The sequence below is a fragment of the Typopeltis vanoorti genome, chromosome 7 (assembly GCF_054136105.1).
Source record: "Typopeltis vanoorti isolate ZY-2024b chromosome 7, IOZ_Tvanoo_1.0, whole genome shotgun sequence".
Taxonomy (NCBI): Eukaryota; Metazoa; Arthropoda; class Arachnida; order Uropygi; family Thelyphonidae; genus Typopeltis; species Typopeltis vanoorti.
In genome coordinates, this window is record NC_143555.1 from 70,919,783 (window position 1) to 70,935,666 (window position 15,884).

The 15,884-nt window shown below is 34.3% G+C and overlaps 1 protein-coding gene across 4 annotated transcripts in view; it reads left to right on the plus strand.

Annotated features, from left to right (window-relative positions):
* The window catches only part of LOC150104769 (rho guanine nucleotide exchange factor 17-like), a 678,990-nt gene that overhangs the window by 339,214 nt on the left and 323,892 nt on the right, over positions 1-15,884 (plus strand). For all 4 annotated transcript variants that reach the window (XR_016548547.1, XR_016548548.1, XM_090395338.1 and 1 more), the window contains one exon: positions 13,746-13,838. Coding sequence is in view for 2 of the 4 variants with exons in the window: in XM_090395338.1 (XP_090251464.1) it covers positions 13,746-13,838 (93 nt within the window). In the remaining 2 variants the exon portion in view is untranslated. The remainder of the gene's footprint in view (positions 1-13,745; positions 13,839-15,884) is intronic.

Below are 15,884 nucleotides of genomic sequence, written 5' to 3' on the forward strand. Positions count from 1 at the left end.
CAGATTGCCAATATTTTTTCTCAGTTTCATATAATCTTTGTTGTGTGTAATCAATAATGCATTTCTTAATCAACGACATTTTAAGTTCGCTGTATTATGAACAGTTTTTAATGGGCGGGGAACTTGTCTCATGCGTTTTTAGTATATGACTCACATGTTGCCAATCGTTACAACCGTATTCGTTAGCAAGTTGTGAATTTTGTCTAACAAATATTTTGCAATAATAATAGTAAACCGAATTTCGCGATTCTGATTAAACTAAATATCTTCGTAAAAGTTTTTCTCCATTTGCTAAAGTTTGATAATAGTATGAATCGGAAAACTTGTGGCCAGATTCATCTTTGGGAAATTCTTTATTAACTACTTGACGAGGGCATTGCTCAACTAAACAATCTCTAACTTTGGTAGTTATATAATTCAGCCAAGTACCCGTATCATTAACATTAAAATTTAAAGTAAAATTTGAAGTTTTGTGTTTTGCTGAATCGGAATCCAATATTTCTTCTGCTGCAACTTCTGTAGACAGTACAATCAGGCCAGTTTAATTTTCTCATGTAACATTTGTTTCTTCATAGTTATCTTGTGTCCTCTCTTTTTCTGTAGTAGAGCTACATGGAGTACTTGCTTCGTCAGAAGTTTCTGTTCTTCTTTTTTTATGTGATCCTGAAGTTAAAAATTTATTCAGCAATCCAGCCAATTTATGTTCCAGTTGTAATTATTACAATTGTCTTTTCCTGTTTTTTGCACCAGATAACTTCTTTGGCTTTTTTTTCCAACATCTGGCGGTTAACACACTTGGTTAGACTTTAAAATAAGAACAGCATTAAAAGTTGTCCACCAAATTAAATAATAATTGCTGAAATTTTCCCTTAAACTTATTTTTTAACCCCTATTATGTTTAAGGTGAATGGCCCAAAACTGACTATTTTTTGTACTACAGAATTTGATTTTTCATATGTTTTGAATAATAAATATGCTTACATTTTAGGTATTTTTTTTTTTAAATTAACATGTAGAGATATTAGGTACTGATTGATTTCTCAGTGATATTTATTTAATATTTTTAACATTCTGGTAATTGTTTAATAATTAAGAAATTTCTGGAATATTAAAATTATTTATTAAAGAAATTAGTAACCAGAAGAAGAACAAATATATAAATAAAACTCTTATTGAAAATTATTTATTTTCTAGATGTCTACCCAACATAAGATAAAATTCTTTTGTTTTCAAAATAAGATAATTAACTAAAATGAAACAATGAAACTGATTTTCAAACTTAGCAAAAATATAATAGACGTACTTTATGTAAATAATAATCCAAATTCACAAAAATAAGTTAAAAATTATAATTATAATAATAATAAATAAAAATATATTTCATTGTAAATGTCTGTTTTATTTGAATTTAGATCTATATTTAAACAAAAAAATATGATTTATTTTTAATAGAACAAAATTTATAAAGATTCTATACATTTTTACTATATATAAATAAATTATCATCAATGAGACAAGTGAAATTGCATATTTCTATATCTGCAATATTGCTCTCTTTTGTGCATTTTATAAATCCAGTCTTTAACCAATGATCCATACTTAAGAATTTGAAAGCTAAAAAAATTACCATATTTACTTGACTATAACTTGCAATTTTTTTCCCCAAAATTAAAGCTAAAAAGTCGTGGTGCGAGATATATGCAGGGATTTTCAGAAACTAAAGTTTTCAGGAAAAAAAAAATTGAAAATGGGTATGACTTACCAAGAAGCTTCTATTCTCCATTACTTTTTCTGTCTGCGAGAGCGATTTCATTTTGTGGCAATTAAAGTTATCTACCCAAATAGTCATCTTCTTTCCCATTATATCAAGCAAAAATTATTAGTAATTTAAGACTTGAGATATGTAATGAACAATCTTTGACAAATTACTAATGAGAAATGAAAGATATGCGCAATTGTACGCCAGTAGAGAAAAAGCAACTATTAAGAAGTGCATATGATTGGTGCGATATTAACAAAAGATCGTGTGACCCAAACAAAACAAGCTGACAATTGAATTGAAATGCTAATTCTCTTAAACTGATTTCCATAATATCTGAAATGCATTCACTATATAGTTCTTAGTTTTAACCACGTTCATGACGGGGATAGTGTCAAGCAAAACCACATGTTGCATCTGCAACGTGGTTTTGCTCCAGTCTGTACAGCAGTTTCTGTTGGAGGGGAAATGTGATTATTAATTAGTGTTTATATATTCCCAGTTGTCTCTAATTGCACTATTCTGCAAATGTCTGTGAACCTTATTCAGTGACATGATAAAACTAATTGCTTTTCGTGTTTTTGCAGTATAATTGCTGTTGTGGAGGGCGTATTGTTTACTACATGGAGTAAAATATGAAAGTCGGAGGCGATAGTGATTCGCAATTTGAGTAGCAAATTGATGAAAGAGAATTCATGCATAATATAATTTAATATATATATATATATATAGACTATAAAAGTTATCGTATGATACTTTATGGGTTGTTTCCTTAAGTATCTAATAAGTGGGTTCTAAAATGTTTAGTTTTAGTATGTATGACTGTAATTTTTTTATTAATAAAATATAATAAGCACATATTTAAATGTCAATGGGAACTGTCGCCTTTTTTATTTGCTAAACTAAACGCTGTATTTGTGTAAATATCATGTTGCCGTAATACGGCTGAATGAGCGCCGTTAGGCAGGCTGCCTCTATGCTGAACCCTGTTGACGGTATGAATTCATAGGCTGTCTAAAAGTAACAATTTCCACTAAAAATATAATAAACAATTGAGAATATTTATACAATTTTCGCTGAGTCGATGCTTACTCTGTGGAATAAAATCTGTGGTAATATTGATAACATTTCACTTCAAACAAATTATAAAAAACTGGTGATGTATTAAATTAAAAATGTTGTTAGATTATTTAGAATTCATAATAATTTGACTGATTTAAAATTTCATTTTTATTGCATTAACTATAATTTGTAATTGTGATATTTACAGGGTGTTCGGGATAAATTTGACAGTTTCGTAAGGAAAAAGAAAATCTTCTTTGTATCTATTAAATTTAATGAATTGACAAAAAAACATTACAGGCAGAGTTAATTACAATACTATCAACAAGATTTACTCAAAATAACCACCATTAGCATCGATCACAGCTTCAATTCTGCTTCGGAACCTCGAACAAGCTGATGCTACAGTCTCCCTGGGAAGGGCCGCAAAAACTGTTTTAATTTTATCCATTAACTGGGCTTTTGTATTACTGGAAGTGCGATTGGTGTCTTTTTCAACTGCGCCCCATACAAAATAATCCATGGGGTTAAGGTCTGGGGAGTTTGGAGGCCAAACATTTGGACTGGTGAAGTCGTAGAAATTTTCAGACAACCATTTTTGACTTTTCCCAGAGGTGTGGCAAGGGGCCGAATCCTGCTGCCATACATACGGCCTACCATTGGCTACCCTTGTTATCCAGGGCTTGACTACAGTTAGCAACTCCACGAACAAAGCCCGAATTCCAATGCCAGGGTTCTTCAACACCTGTTCCTGCAGATTTGCGAGGAATTCTGCTGTACGAACGCAATCAGATCGTCTGCTAGGGATCTTTCTTCTTGCTACATCCTCGTAGTCACCATTGCAAGTCTCTAGTTCATGCCTGATTGTTTTTACTGTATTCAGGGAGCATTGGGCAGCAGTCGTAATATCCTTATTTTGATGGCGGGCACGAATCATCATGATACAAGTTATTCTCTTCCATGATTCAGGTGGGTTCCAGCTATCCATCCTTTCTGACATCTTGTATATGAATGAAGAAGGGTCCAAACTTTTAAATGAAGAGAAGTGTGTGTTAATACATGTAACTTACGGAAAAATATAATTAATTATAAATATGTCAAATTTATCCCGAACACCCTGTATATAGTACGATATAATTCAAGAATAATAAAATGTATATATACATCTATATATATATATATATATATATATATATATATATATATATATATATATATATATATATAGATGTATATATTTTTTTTTATTTCCAGTCATGAAATGGCGTCCCTATCTTCAAGCGCCCTTGTGCAGCACACAGTCTGCACAACTGCATGGCTCAGCCCTGTATGCAGTTTGGTAGAAGTTGATCTTGTTATTTTCTAAGAGCCAATTCACAAGTCTAGCATATATTATTCTTTCGTTTAGTTTACAGAGAGTACTAGTCAAAGCTATTGGTCTGTAGCTTTTACAGTCACTAGGGTTTTTGTTAGGTTTTAGTATGGGTATAATGAATGATGTTTTCCAGCTGTTTGGCAGTTTACTTGTATTCCAGGAAGTGTTAAATATCTTCAGAAGGCAGTTTTTGGCTATTTTTTTCCCATGTTTTTAGTCATATGTCCAAAGATAAGTTCAATTCCAGGTGATTTGTCAGGATCACTTTGACTAATTGTGTTTCTAATTCAGTCAGAAGGATAGGTTCTGGATTGTATTAGCAGATGTTTTGCAATTTTCTTGGATATTTTGTTTTCTTTGTTGTATTGCAATTTGCTTACTTTAGAGTAATGTTTGGCTAGTATATTTGCCATCTGTTTGTTTGTTTGTTGTCACTGTATTAATTCCTGAGGAGATTGTGTTTGAAGAGTGATCAGTATCTGGAAGTGTTGCATTATTTAATAATCTGATGATATTCCAGTGTTGTGAGTCTTTTCTTGGATCTAGTCTATTGCAGAATTCTTCCTACTTTCGTTGTTTGCAGTTTGAAATTTCATCTTCAATTTTTTGAGTTAATTCTATTAACTTTCTGTTTTTTTTCTGTATTATTTTGTTTTAACTGTTCATTGATAATAACTCTTTCAGTGATCATAGCATTGGTATTATGATCTTTCCAAAATGGAACCCAATTGTTTTTCCTAAGTCCTCTGGGAATTGAATTTTTTGCAGGTCTCTGTATGTTGTTAGTTAATTCTAGTAGTTGCTGATCAAGTTCTTTATTAGTGGGTGTGCCAGTGCAGTATGTTTCTAATAGTTATATGTATTTATGCCAGTTTGCTTTTCTGAAGCTCCAAGATCTCTTTGTCTGGGTTTTTTTGGTCTAACTGCAAATGAATGGTTGTGATAATAGGCTTATGATCACTGAAGGCATTGTTTAGTATTTTCCACTGGGTAAGATTTGCAGTTTGATAATCTACTGCTATGATGTCTAATGTTGATTCTGTAACCATTGTTTTTGACAGATATGCATTTTGATAATTCTATTTTTTCGACCACAGACTTTAATTCAATAATAAAATTAGACTAGGATATGTTGGCCAAAGAATTTAATAACACATTTAGATGACTAGTTTTGCCAACTTGACTGTTGGCTTCATCTGGGCATACATAAGGTGATAAAAAATAGCTTAAAACAGGTCAAGAAAGAAACGAAAACAAGTACTAAACATTATACAAATACAAAAGATGCATTACATCAAATGCATGGAGTGTGTGTGTGTGTGATGTCAGACATTGTTATGCAAGTGCATTCTGTAATTTGCAGCAAAGTTGAATTCTGGTGTGCTAAGTAATCTTAAGTGGGTGTTCCATATGTCAGTAAGGATTATCCCTTGGTTCCTATTGAGGCTGCCTTTTGAATGGATCACCACAGTAGCTTTTTGAAGTTTCGGTTACGAAAGTGTTCCTCTAAATATGGCATAGAACTTTTGTCCCATTTAATGTTCTGATTGGTATTTGAGAAATGAAGGGCTAACCCGGAATTATCTTTTCTGTTATTATTAACGTCTCCGATGTGTTCTTTTTTTCTTATTTCCCAACTTCCTGAAGTTTGTCCTACATAAAGAGCCAAGAGGGGCATGTAAGTTCGTTTCACTTAAACCTTGGTATTTTATTATGCAGGTCTACCTACTCACTGATGAGACCTCAATAAAGGTCGAAACCGGTCTGGGTAGTGACCTCTCCTCATAATTTAAAACAGTAATACATCTCCTAGGAGCTGCGTTTTACATTATGAGAAAATATTAAGGATAGTGATGGGAGCTTTCTCCACTTTTGCTCTGAGTTACCCTAGTGTTGTACTACCCAAGTGTTGACTTATGCTTGGACTCGCCGATAGTTCTTCGACATGAAACTCTTTAGATTTCGATCTCCGAGTTTCGTATCCGGCTTTAAAATTAAAATAATGAGGGATTTATTATTCCCTTAACTTAATTTGTCTTACATAATTTAAATCACATGAAACAAGGGATGTTGTAAACGCCTGGATGTTTGAAGAAAGCATTGTTATACTTTGGTGATCTTAACAAATTGCAGACTGTCTTAATTCGTTTGAAAGTTACTCTTATTTCATATAGTTTAAGAAGTGTTGCAATCTTCTGTGAAACTATCCCAGCATAAGGAATGGCAGTAGAAGATTTGTATTGTGTTTCTTTGGGTTGCTGTTGGGATGGGTTGGAGAAAAGTATCTTTTGAATTAAATTTTTTGGATAGCTGTTATCTTTCAGAGTTTCTGATATGTGAGTTAATTCATCCTTGAGAGTTTTCTCTTCTGTTATGATGCGAGCAGCTCTGTTTTTGAGCATATGTATGATACTCAACTTTTGAGATATATGGTGTGAAGAAGAAAAGTGTAGATACTGGCCAGTGTGAGTCAGTTTGTGGTAAACCGTTAGGTTAATATGTCCATCCACTTGTTTTGTAATTAAGGTGTCTAAAAATGTTAATTTTCTATCTCTCTCAATTTCTAAGGTGAACTTTATTTTTTGCTAGAAAGAGTTTATCGTAGTTAAGAAATCCAAAAATGCTACTTCTGTGTTTCTCCATATGATGAAAAAGTCGTTGACATATCTCCACCAAACCACTGGTTTTGGGTTGTGAAGGAACGTCTTTTTCTAGTTTCTCCATAAATAGGTCTGCACAAGGGGGGGGGGGGATAGAGGGCTACCCACAGCAAGACCGGCTAATTGTTTGTATATCGTTCCATTCCATTTGAAGAAAATATCTTGAGGATATAGGTTGTCCAAAATGTTGATGATTTCATCCACTGGGACGTTGGTGAACAAGGACATCACATCTGGACACTTGGCAGTTGGCCAACAGACCTAAAACAGAAATTAAAGCCGATTCTATTCATATTATGACCTTTTTCCTTGACCACTAGTATTAATAAATTAAAGACTTAATTCTGTATGTTAGTCAAGTAAATAATAGTTTAATATCCGACGTGTATCTTTGAAAATGCTGACAGATATTAGTGAAGCATGTCGGATATTAAACTATTATTTACTTGACTAACATACAGAATTAAGTCTTTAATTTAGAAATTAAAGTCATTTCATCCACTGACACGACGACTATATGGTTCTCCTAAAGTTCACAAAACTGAAATAGTGGATGGAATAAACTCTCCAACCTACTTATTACAACCTTGCCCATCTCCTGGAAGCACATATTTGTAATTCTGACACATATATAAAAAAATATACAACATTTCATTGAAAAGCTGAAAAACATCTCAATCTCAGAGAAAGGGCATTCTCACCAGCCTAGATGAAACTAGTCGGCTAAATGTATTATTTATTTCTTCGGCCAATATATCCCAGTCTAATTTTATTATTGAATTAGATATCTATTTTGCTTGTTGTTCATGATCTCGAGGTCACCAGTTATTTCCTGTATTTGTGCTCCTTTTTGATCTAGTTGTGGGGAGCCCCAAGTTAAGCTTTTGGCACATAGATCTGCTAAAAGGATCTTTGTATCTGACATTGTTTGGTAGTTCTGTGTTTATATCTGTGTTATCTGGATGATATGCATTGACTATTGTGGTAATGAGTTTATTACAATAGAAATATCTTAATTGCCTGAGCCTCTGTATTACTCTTTATATTGCTGCATGTAGTTGATATGATCTTTATATTTAATGTGTTTAATCCATAAGAGTATAGCTAGACCTCTGCCAGAACGATCTAGTCTGTCTTTCCTTAGTGCTGAACATCCTTTAATTTGAAGCTTCAGATTTTGATTTAGTTTCGTTAATCTTGTAATCTTTCTTTAGTCTTGTAAACATGCAGTGTGGATGTTATTTTTGTATAAAATGTTCTTAAGCTCTTCCATCTATTTTTGAGTGACATTGATGTTAAGCTGAAGTGTGTTGAGAGTCCTCGCAGCATATTTCTCATCGAGATCCAGTGCTGCAACTCTCAACACGTCAGCTGTCCTGGACACGGTTGCATATGTTCTTGTAACATATTTCTCATCGAGATCCCAGACTGTAGTTCTGCCCGTATAACATTTAGGATAACCCTGGTGTTTCACTCCCACGCAAGCACAGCCAGTGTTTGCTGGAGAGTAGTCATCCATGTGTGTGTGTGACTTCATAGTGGGTGGGAGCTCTGCACCGAACTTCTCCTTGAAATGAATACTTCTTCATCCTTTTGTTTATCAGGGGACCTCAACAAGCCCCAACCAAGGGTTTCTTGAGAGCCCATATTATCATCAATAGAATGATGTAAAAGATTATTCTGAACGCAAAGCAAAACATTGATGGCATGGTTAGGTGTGACTCCTGTAATGCTGGCATAACCATCAGTCATATTTTTAATTGATTGCCCCTATTTCGTGAAAGAAGTAATAGCTGTATGCACAATCTGGCTGAGCCATGCTCAGGCTAATTTTATCACAGTCGACAAATGTTTCTTTTGGTTTTAAATTTTTATGAAAAATTAATAGACTCTTTACATCATTTTTATTTACACATATGTTTCTTGTATATACCTTTTTATAAGTTGTTTTTGTTTACATTTTATGAACTTTTTTACACTCTTTTTTCATTTTACACCTGCGTTTTATCCCTGTTTATTATACTTGTTTTTGTACACCTTTCTTTTTCTTTTTAGAACTACATTTATATACATTCTTATCTATATCTTTTTATGCCATTTTTACTATTTTTAATTTGTATACTGCTATGATTATTTACTAGTGCAGTATGGCCACTGCCATTCTTGTACCTACAATACAACAAACAAACAAATCATCTCTCACATCCTGATGGAACAGTGGTAATATCTCAAAATGATGAGGCAGACTTTTCAGCATCAGTCTTGTCCACCAACTCTTGTTTAAATGACCAATGCAAATCTCCTCCCACCCCCCTGCTATTCCAGATACCATTCTCATTATGCTTTATCTGATGTTTCAACAGAGGACATCAGAAAAATAATAGACTTGATACTAATAAATTCTCTGTTCTGGATTGTATCTCTCTCCAGTTGTAGTATGATCTAGTGCTTCAGAATTAACACCCATCTTGTATTGCCTTAACAAGCCATCCTCATCTGACATCTATCCAGCAATATGGATAGATCAAGCTTATCAATCAATGTTCAACCAAGATCAATCAAGGTTAATACTGCAACCTTAGTATCACTTCTGGGTCTGGCTCCCACTGATGAGACCTGAAAGTCGAAACCAGTCTGAGTAGTGACCCTTCCCATAATGTAGCATGTCCGTAAGGAATATGTGCTTTGCATTATGGGATACTTTATGGCAAGTGATGTGAAGTCATTAGCTTCAATATACGAGTTGCCCCAGTCCTGAAAATACTTCAAGAACAAACTTTGTTTGCTTACACTTGGATAAAGGATTAAACCAAGAATATAATTTCTGTATCTTAATTTATAGGATAAATTAAGTTATATAAATTTATAATATAAATGTGGATTTTGCCAAAGCTTTCGACAGCATAGACAGAGAATGTCTATGGAAAATCATGAAAATTTATGGATTTCCTGGCAAAATAATAAATATTATAAAAGATTTATATCATGGAAGTAAAGGACAAATGCTATTTAATGGAACAGCTCCTCGGAAAGATTTTACATCAAAATTGGTGTTAAGCAAGGCTGTGTCATGTCTGGAACACTTTTCATCATTGTCATAGATTGGATAATGTGGCATACCCTGAAAAACCTGAAAACTGGGATAAGATGGAACATTGACACCACATTAGAAGATTTGGATTATGCTGACAACAATGTACCACTATCATCTAGATTTGAAGACATGAAAATTAAGACAGCAAAGTCAGAGGGAACTGTTAAACAAATAGGCTTACACATCAATGAGAAGTAAACCAAAATATTAAAAATCAACAGTAAAAAGAATGACCCAAAAGAATGGAAATAAAGTGACAAACACTTTTAATTACCTCGGAGCAACTGTCAACACAGAAGGTGGTACCAACGAAGACATTGCAATAAGAATAAAAAAATCTTGCCAGCCTTGTTGGCCGAGTGGTTAATGTATCTGCTTTCCCCACCAAAAGACTGCAGGTTCGAATCCCACCGTGGGCATGGATGTCTGTGAAAAATACTAGTGGTGGTTGTCGACGGTAGATGGCGTGGGTGTAGATGATGAACGTATCTGAGTGGTGGAGATGGAGAGCTGTTGAGTAGGTGCCCTCCCTCGATGAGTCCTTGGACTCCTTGGAGGTGCTATGTAATAATAATAATAATAATAACCAAGCAGAAAAACTTGTAACAACTGAGTTTAGAAGAGTATTTTCATATTTTGAGTGGTGCAGCACAATTCTTTTAAAAATGCCTCAAGCTGTCCAAAAGATGGCATTTCAGCTGATTGATAATTCCTCCCTCTCACAGACTCACTCCAAGCACTGTCTCATAAATGATTTCTTTCTGCTTTATATTTTCTACATGCTTTTCCATAGGTAAGATTGCACTGTACTGGTATTTGTCATTGTTCCCTTTCTGTTAAGCCTACAGTAACATGAGCAGTAGCTGCCCAATATCCACTTATAGTTCAACTGCTAAGCCATCAAACCAGCTTCTACCATCCAGCAGCCAGCCCTGCCTTCTTGTGTGATCTGTTTCCACCACAGAGACTTTGGAAAAATCAGCAAGTGTTCCTGCTTACCAATTTTGCCAAATTGGATAATTTCCAAACTAGATATTAATATATTTCTTCCCTTTAATTCCCACCTATACACACAGCACTAATTTGTTATTGGTTATGAAACCTCTCATGTGTATATGTTCGATAAAATAGATTCACTCTATCTATCATGCAGAACACCAAAACATGCCGTGGCTTTGCTTTGGTTGAAAGATATGAGGGTGGTCTGAAAAGTTCTTGGTCTAACAATGGAAAAACGCATTTATAATTTCAAAATCATTTTTATTATTCAACATAATCTCCCTTAAGACTAATACATTTATTCCAGCAATGCTCCAGCACCATTATCCTGTCCTTGTAGTGGTTCTCAGTAAAATCTACAAAATTCCCCTCAACAGCTGCAATCACCTTTTGATTCGAAGAAAAACGTGAACAGCGAGGAAGAGTTTTAGTTTTGGGAAGAGATAGAAGTCAGAGGGAGCCAAATCTGGGGAATAGGGTGGATGTTCTGCAATTCATAGTGCAGATTCCTTCGTTTTCCCATTGCCAAAACACCTTTGTGGGCAGGTGCACTGTCCTGATGAAAAAAGATTTTTTTTCTTCTTCTGCAAAGCGGGTCTTTTCTGACGAAGTTTTTCGTCTAGTCTGGTTAAAAGATCAGAATAATATTCCCCATTTATTGTTTTACCCTTTTCAAGATAATTAATAAACAAAATGCCTTTAGCATCCCAAAACACCGATGCCATGATCTTTCCTGCTGATGGAACCGACTTTGTCTTCTTTGGCGCTGAACAACCAGCTTCTGTCCACTGTTTTGACTGCTGTTTGGATTCTGATGTGTAACGGTGAATCTAAGTCTCATCCATAGTAATAAATCGATGCACAAAATCAGTTTTATTCATGTTAAAATGCTCCAAGCACTGTTCAGAGATTTTCATGCGTGTGCCTTTTTCATCAGCTGTGAGCAGGTGCAGCACCCATCTTGCACACAGCTTTTTCATTTACAATTCTTCATGCAAAATATATTCTACACGTTCTTTTGATATGCCTATAGTCTCAGCAATTTCATGCACTTTGACTAGCTGGTCATCCAATACCATATCGTGCACTTGATCAATGATTTCTGGTGTTGTTACACTTTTTGGACGGCCTTTACGTGGATCATCTTCAACTGGTATGGCTAGGTTTAAACTCGGCAACCCATTTGTTAATTGTCGAAAACGAAGGAGAAGAGTGGCCATAAACTTTTATGAACTTTGAATGAATTTCTTTTGGCGTTAAACCTTCTTTTACAAAGAATTTTATAACTGCAAAATAATCAATTTTATCCATTTCAAGGGATATAGACAACACTTTGATATCAGACAGCTGTATAAAACAAACTACTTCATAGCATGACTTGCAGTTCCACTTGGATGCTTATGACAGATGTACCAACATGGAAAAAAAAAATTTTTTTTTGCCGAAAGTGTTGCCATCTATGGTCGAGGCCGAGAACTTTTCAGACCATCCTCGTATTGGCTATTTTTTCCTTCAAGTGCAATCATTTTTTATATTTTTTTAATGAGGGAATTAATGGTTTTCTATATAAAACTATTAGTACTGTTTTCTTTTTAGGGAAATAGTTATTTTTTAGTCATGCCATTTGCTCTCATATTTGATAGAAATATGACAGGAAATCTGAAGAGTACTCTCAAAGAAGCAATACTGCCAGTAAAGAATGTAATGATAATAATTGCTTGAATACTGAGGGTTGTAATCTTTGGAGAAGGCAGAGCAGGGTAGACTGTTCCAAAGGACAGAAGTAGATGGAATGAAAGAGGAGTTCAGTGAGTTTCAAGATGGACTGTAAAATGGCGTTGGTTAACAGTGGCCCTCGTTTTAATGATTTTGGAGGAGAGTGGAGGAATATTGCAGGCACATTGCTTCTTATTTGCATTAATATTTCTTATCGTACTCTAACTGCATGCATATGTTTATATGCCTGTGTATTGTTCTCCTCATGTCAGTTTGATTTGCTGAAATGTTTAGAAACAGGTTTTCAGTTATATATGTTATCATCTGATTTTTTTTAAAAAAAAAGGGTAATAATCAACATTGCAAGCTGTATAAGGAAGGTGTGAATAGCAGCATAAGGAACAAATTTTTTGCATGGAGAGTGGTTGGTGAGTGGAATACATTCCCTGACATTGTGGTGAATGCAGATACATTGATTGAGTTTAAAGCATGGCTTGATGGGCTTTTTGTGTGTGTGTGTGTGTGTAACAATGTTTGCCTCCTGCAGTGAGTCTTTTGACTCCATGGAGGTCTGGTGTTAATAGTAATAATAATATCATTTGCTTGTCAGAATAATACAAACTGCTGGTTTTACTCATTAACCTTTGCATAAATACATCCCTAAAAGACATCACCAAAGTTTTTTTTCAGCAATATGGGGGGGAGGGAATGAGGTAAAGCATTCATCTGAGGCTTTGGTCATCCTTTCACTTGCAGTGCATGAATTCAGTGATATATTGAATGCAGTATAATTTTATTGAGATCATCTAGGTAGTTGTGACAAGTTATTGAACAGAATATCACAAAGATTATAGACGGTTGTCTCAAACAGTCTCGGATACAGTGAAAAAAAAAAATTAATGATTTCATTCTTTCCAGTATCTAACCAATTGACAATGTCTTTTTGAACTGAGTTTAGCAGGATTGACTATTTAAAATATTATTAAAATTTAATAAGAGAACAATAAATTTTAAATTTGATTTGAAGTTTTATATGGATGTTTTTATAACTGCGTGAAGGTGTATCCTTGTTTTGTTCAGCACATGTCACGAGAGCACAAAGGAAAATTGACTCTGGATGCTTTGCTTATAATGCCAGTTCAAAGGATACCTCGGTATGAACTGCTTATTAAAGTAAGTGAATTTTAAATGTTTCTAATGAAATAAACTATATTAAATATTTTTTTAAGGATATAAAATCTTTCAAAATATTCTATGCTTTCTCATTTCTTTTTCCAGACTGGATGTACATTTTAATGCGAATTGTATGCATGTTGTTATGATAATACAGAACATGTCTGTGCATATTTCAACAACTTCCACAAGATAGTAGTTATTTGGACAGCATCTGTCTGTTATGATGAAACAATAAGGTGACATGCATTTTGTCTTGGCAGTTTTATGCAAATATCTGAAAGTACAGAGCCTTATGTTTGGCCAGTTTAGAAACAAAATTTAGTACAGAAATATGATATACTGAAAATAACATGAGAAGCTGCTACAGATATACATAAATCTTTGAATGGTTCTGTTGATTTATACAGGAAATTCAGAAAGAAAAATTGAGAGAGAGATGAGACAATGTGTTCCCATTGTCACAGTCTGACAGAAATGAGGTGAGAAGGACTGTGATAGCAAATGGTAATTGTAGGTTATTAGAGGAACAGCATCTAGTATGGATGGATTGAATGACACTTGAATGGATATGGAATTAGATGTTTCTTTGGAGAGACTTAGTTTATGGGAGTGAAAATGTTGTGAGGAAAATAAGAGTTGTTAATGATGAAAAAACGGTTATTTTTGACCACAAGAACTATAGGAAAATGAAAGACTACTATTTGGGTTTTCTTTGGTCAAATTTATTTTAAAACTAAGTTATACCAACTAGTTTCGCCAACTGTGGCTGTTGGCTTCATCAGGGTAAAAGATGTTTAAAAAATAAGAACACTTAAATGCTAAAAACTGTTTACACTAAAACCATAAAATGAAAACCGAATACAATTGCATTTTTATAAAAGCAGAAGAGCTCGTACGTCACACGCATAGCATGTGTATGATCTACTAGTTGTTATGTAGGGATGTTCTGTAGTTGGCAGCAAAATTTAATTCTGGCATGTTAAAAGATCTAATGCGGGTCTTCCAGATCTCAGGCAAAATCAACCCTCGGTTTCTATTCAGGTTTTTTTCTGAACGGAGAACCATTGTGGCTTCTTTTATAATTCCGGAGCTTAAGTCCTCTAAGTAGGGCATTGAGCTTTTATCCCATTCTATCATATGGTTAGCCCTAGAAAAAATGAAAGGCTAACCCGATTTGTCTTCTCTATTATTATTGATGTGTCCTATGTGTTCCTTCTTCCTGATTTCAAAACTTCTTGAAGTCTGGCCAATGTAGTTCAAGCTGCATGAGCAGGGGATGTTGTAAACTCCGGCATATTTAAAAAATGGATGACTGTCTTTCGGAGATCGTAAAAATTGGCAAATGGTCTGTGCAGGTTTAAAAGCCACCCCATATTCCATGAGGCTTGAGGAGTCTGGCAATCTTATTGGAAATTGTCCCCACAGACGGAATCGCTATGGTAGAATTATAATGCATATCTTCAGGTTTTTTTTGTGGGACGGAGTCACAGTAAAGAATCTTGTGGATCAATTTTCTAGGATAACCATTCTTTATAAGGTTATTTGATATCAGGGACAGTTCATCTGTTCCTGATATCAAATCTGTATCATCTGTCGTAATGAGAGAGGCTCTATTTTTTAGCATGTGTACAATGCTAAGTTTCTGAGAAATATGGTGTGAAGAAGTGAAGTGCAAAGTATCTACCTGTAGATACTTTGTAAATCCACCTGTATTGGTGGGTTTACAATAAACTGTAAGGCTGATATGACCATCTATTCGTTTCTTGATTAAAATGTCCAGAAATGGTAATTTTCTACATCCTAGAAAATTGATCCACAAGATTCTTTTCTGTGACACCCCCCTCCACACAAAGACAACCTAAAGATATACATTATAATTCTACCATAGCGATTCCGTTTGTGGGGATAGTTTCCATTAAGATTGCCAGACTCCTCAAGCCGCATGGAATACAAGTGGCTTTTAAACCTGCACAGACTATTTGCTAATTTTTATGATCTCCGAAAGACAGTCATCCATTTTTTAAATTATGCCGGAGTTTAAAA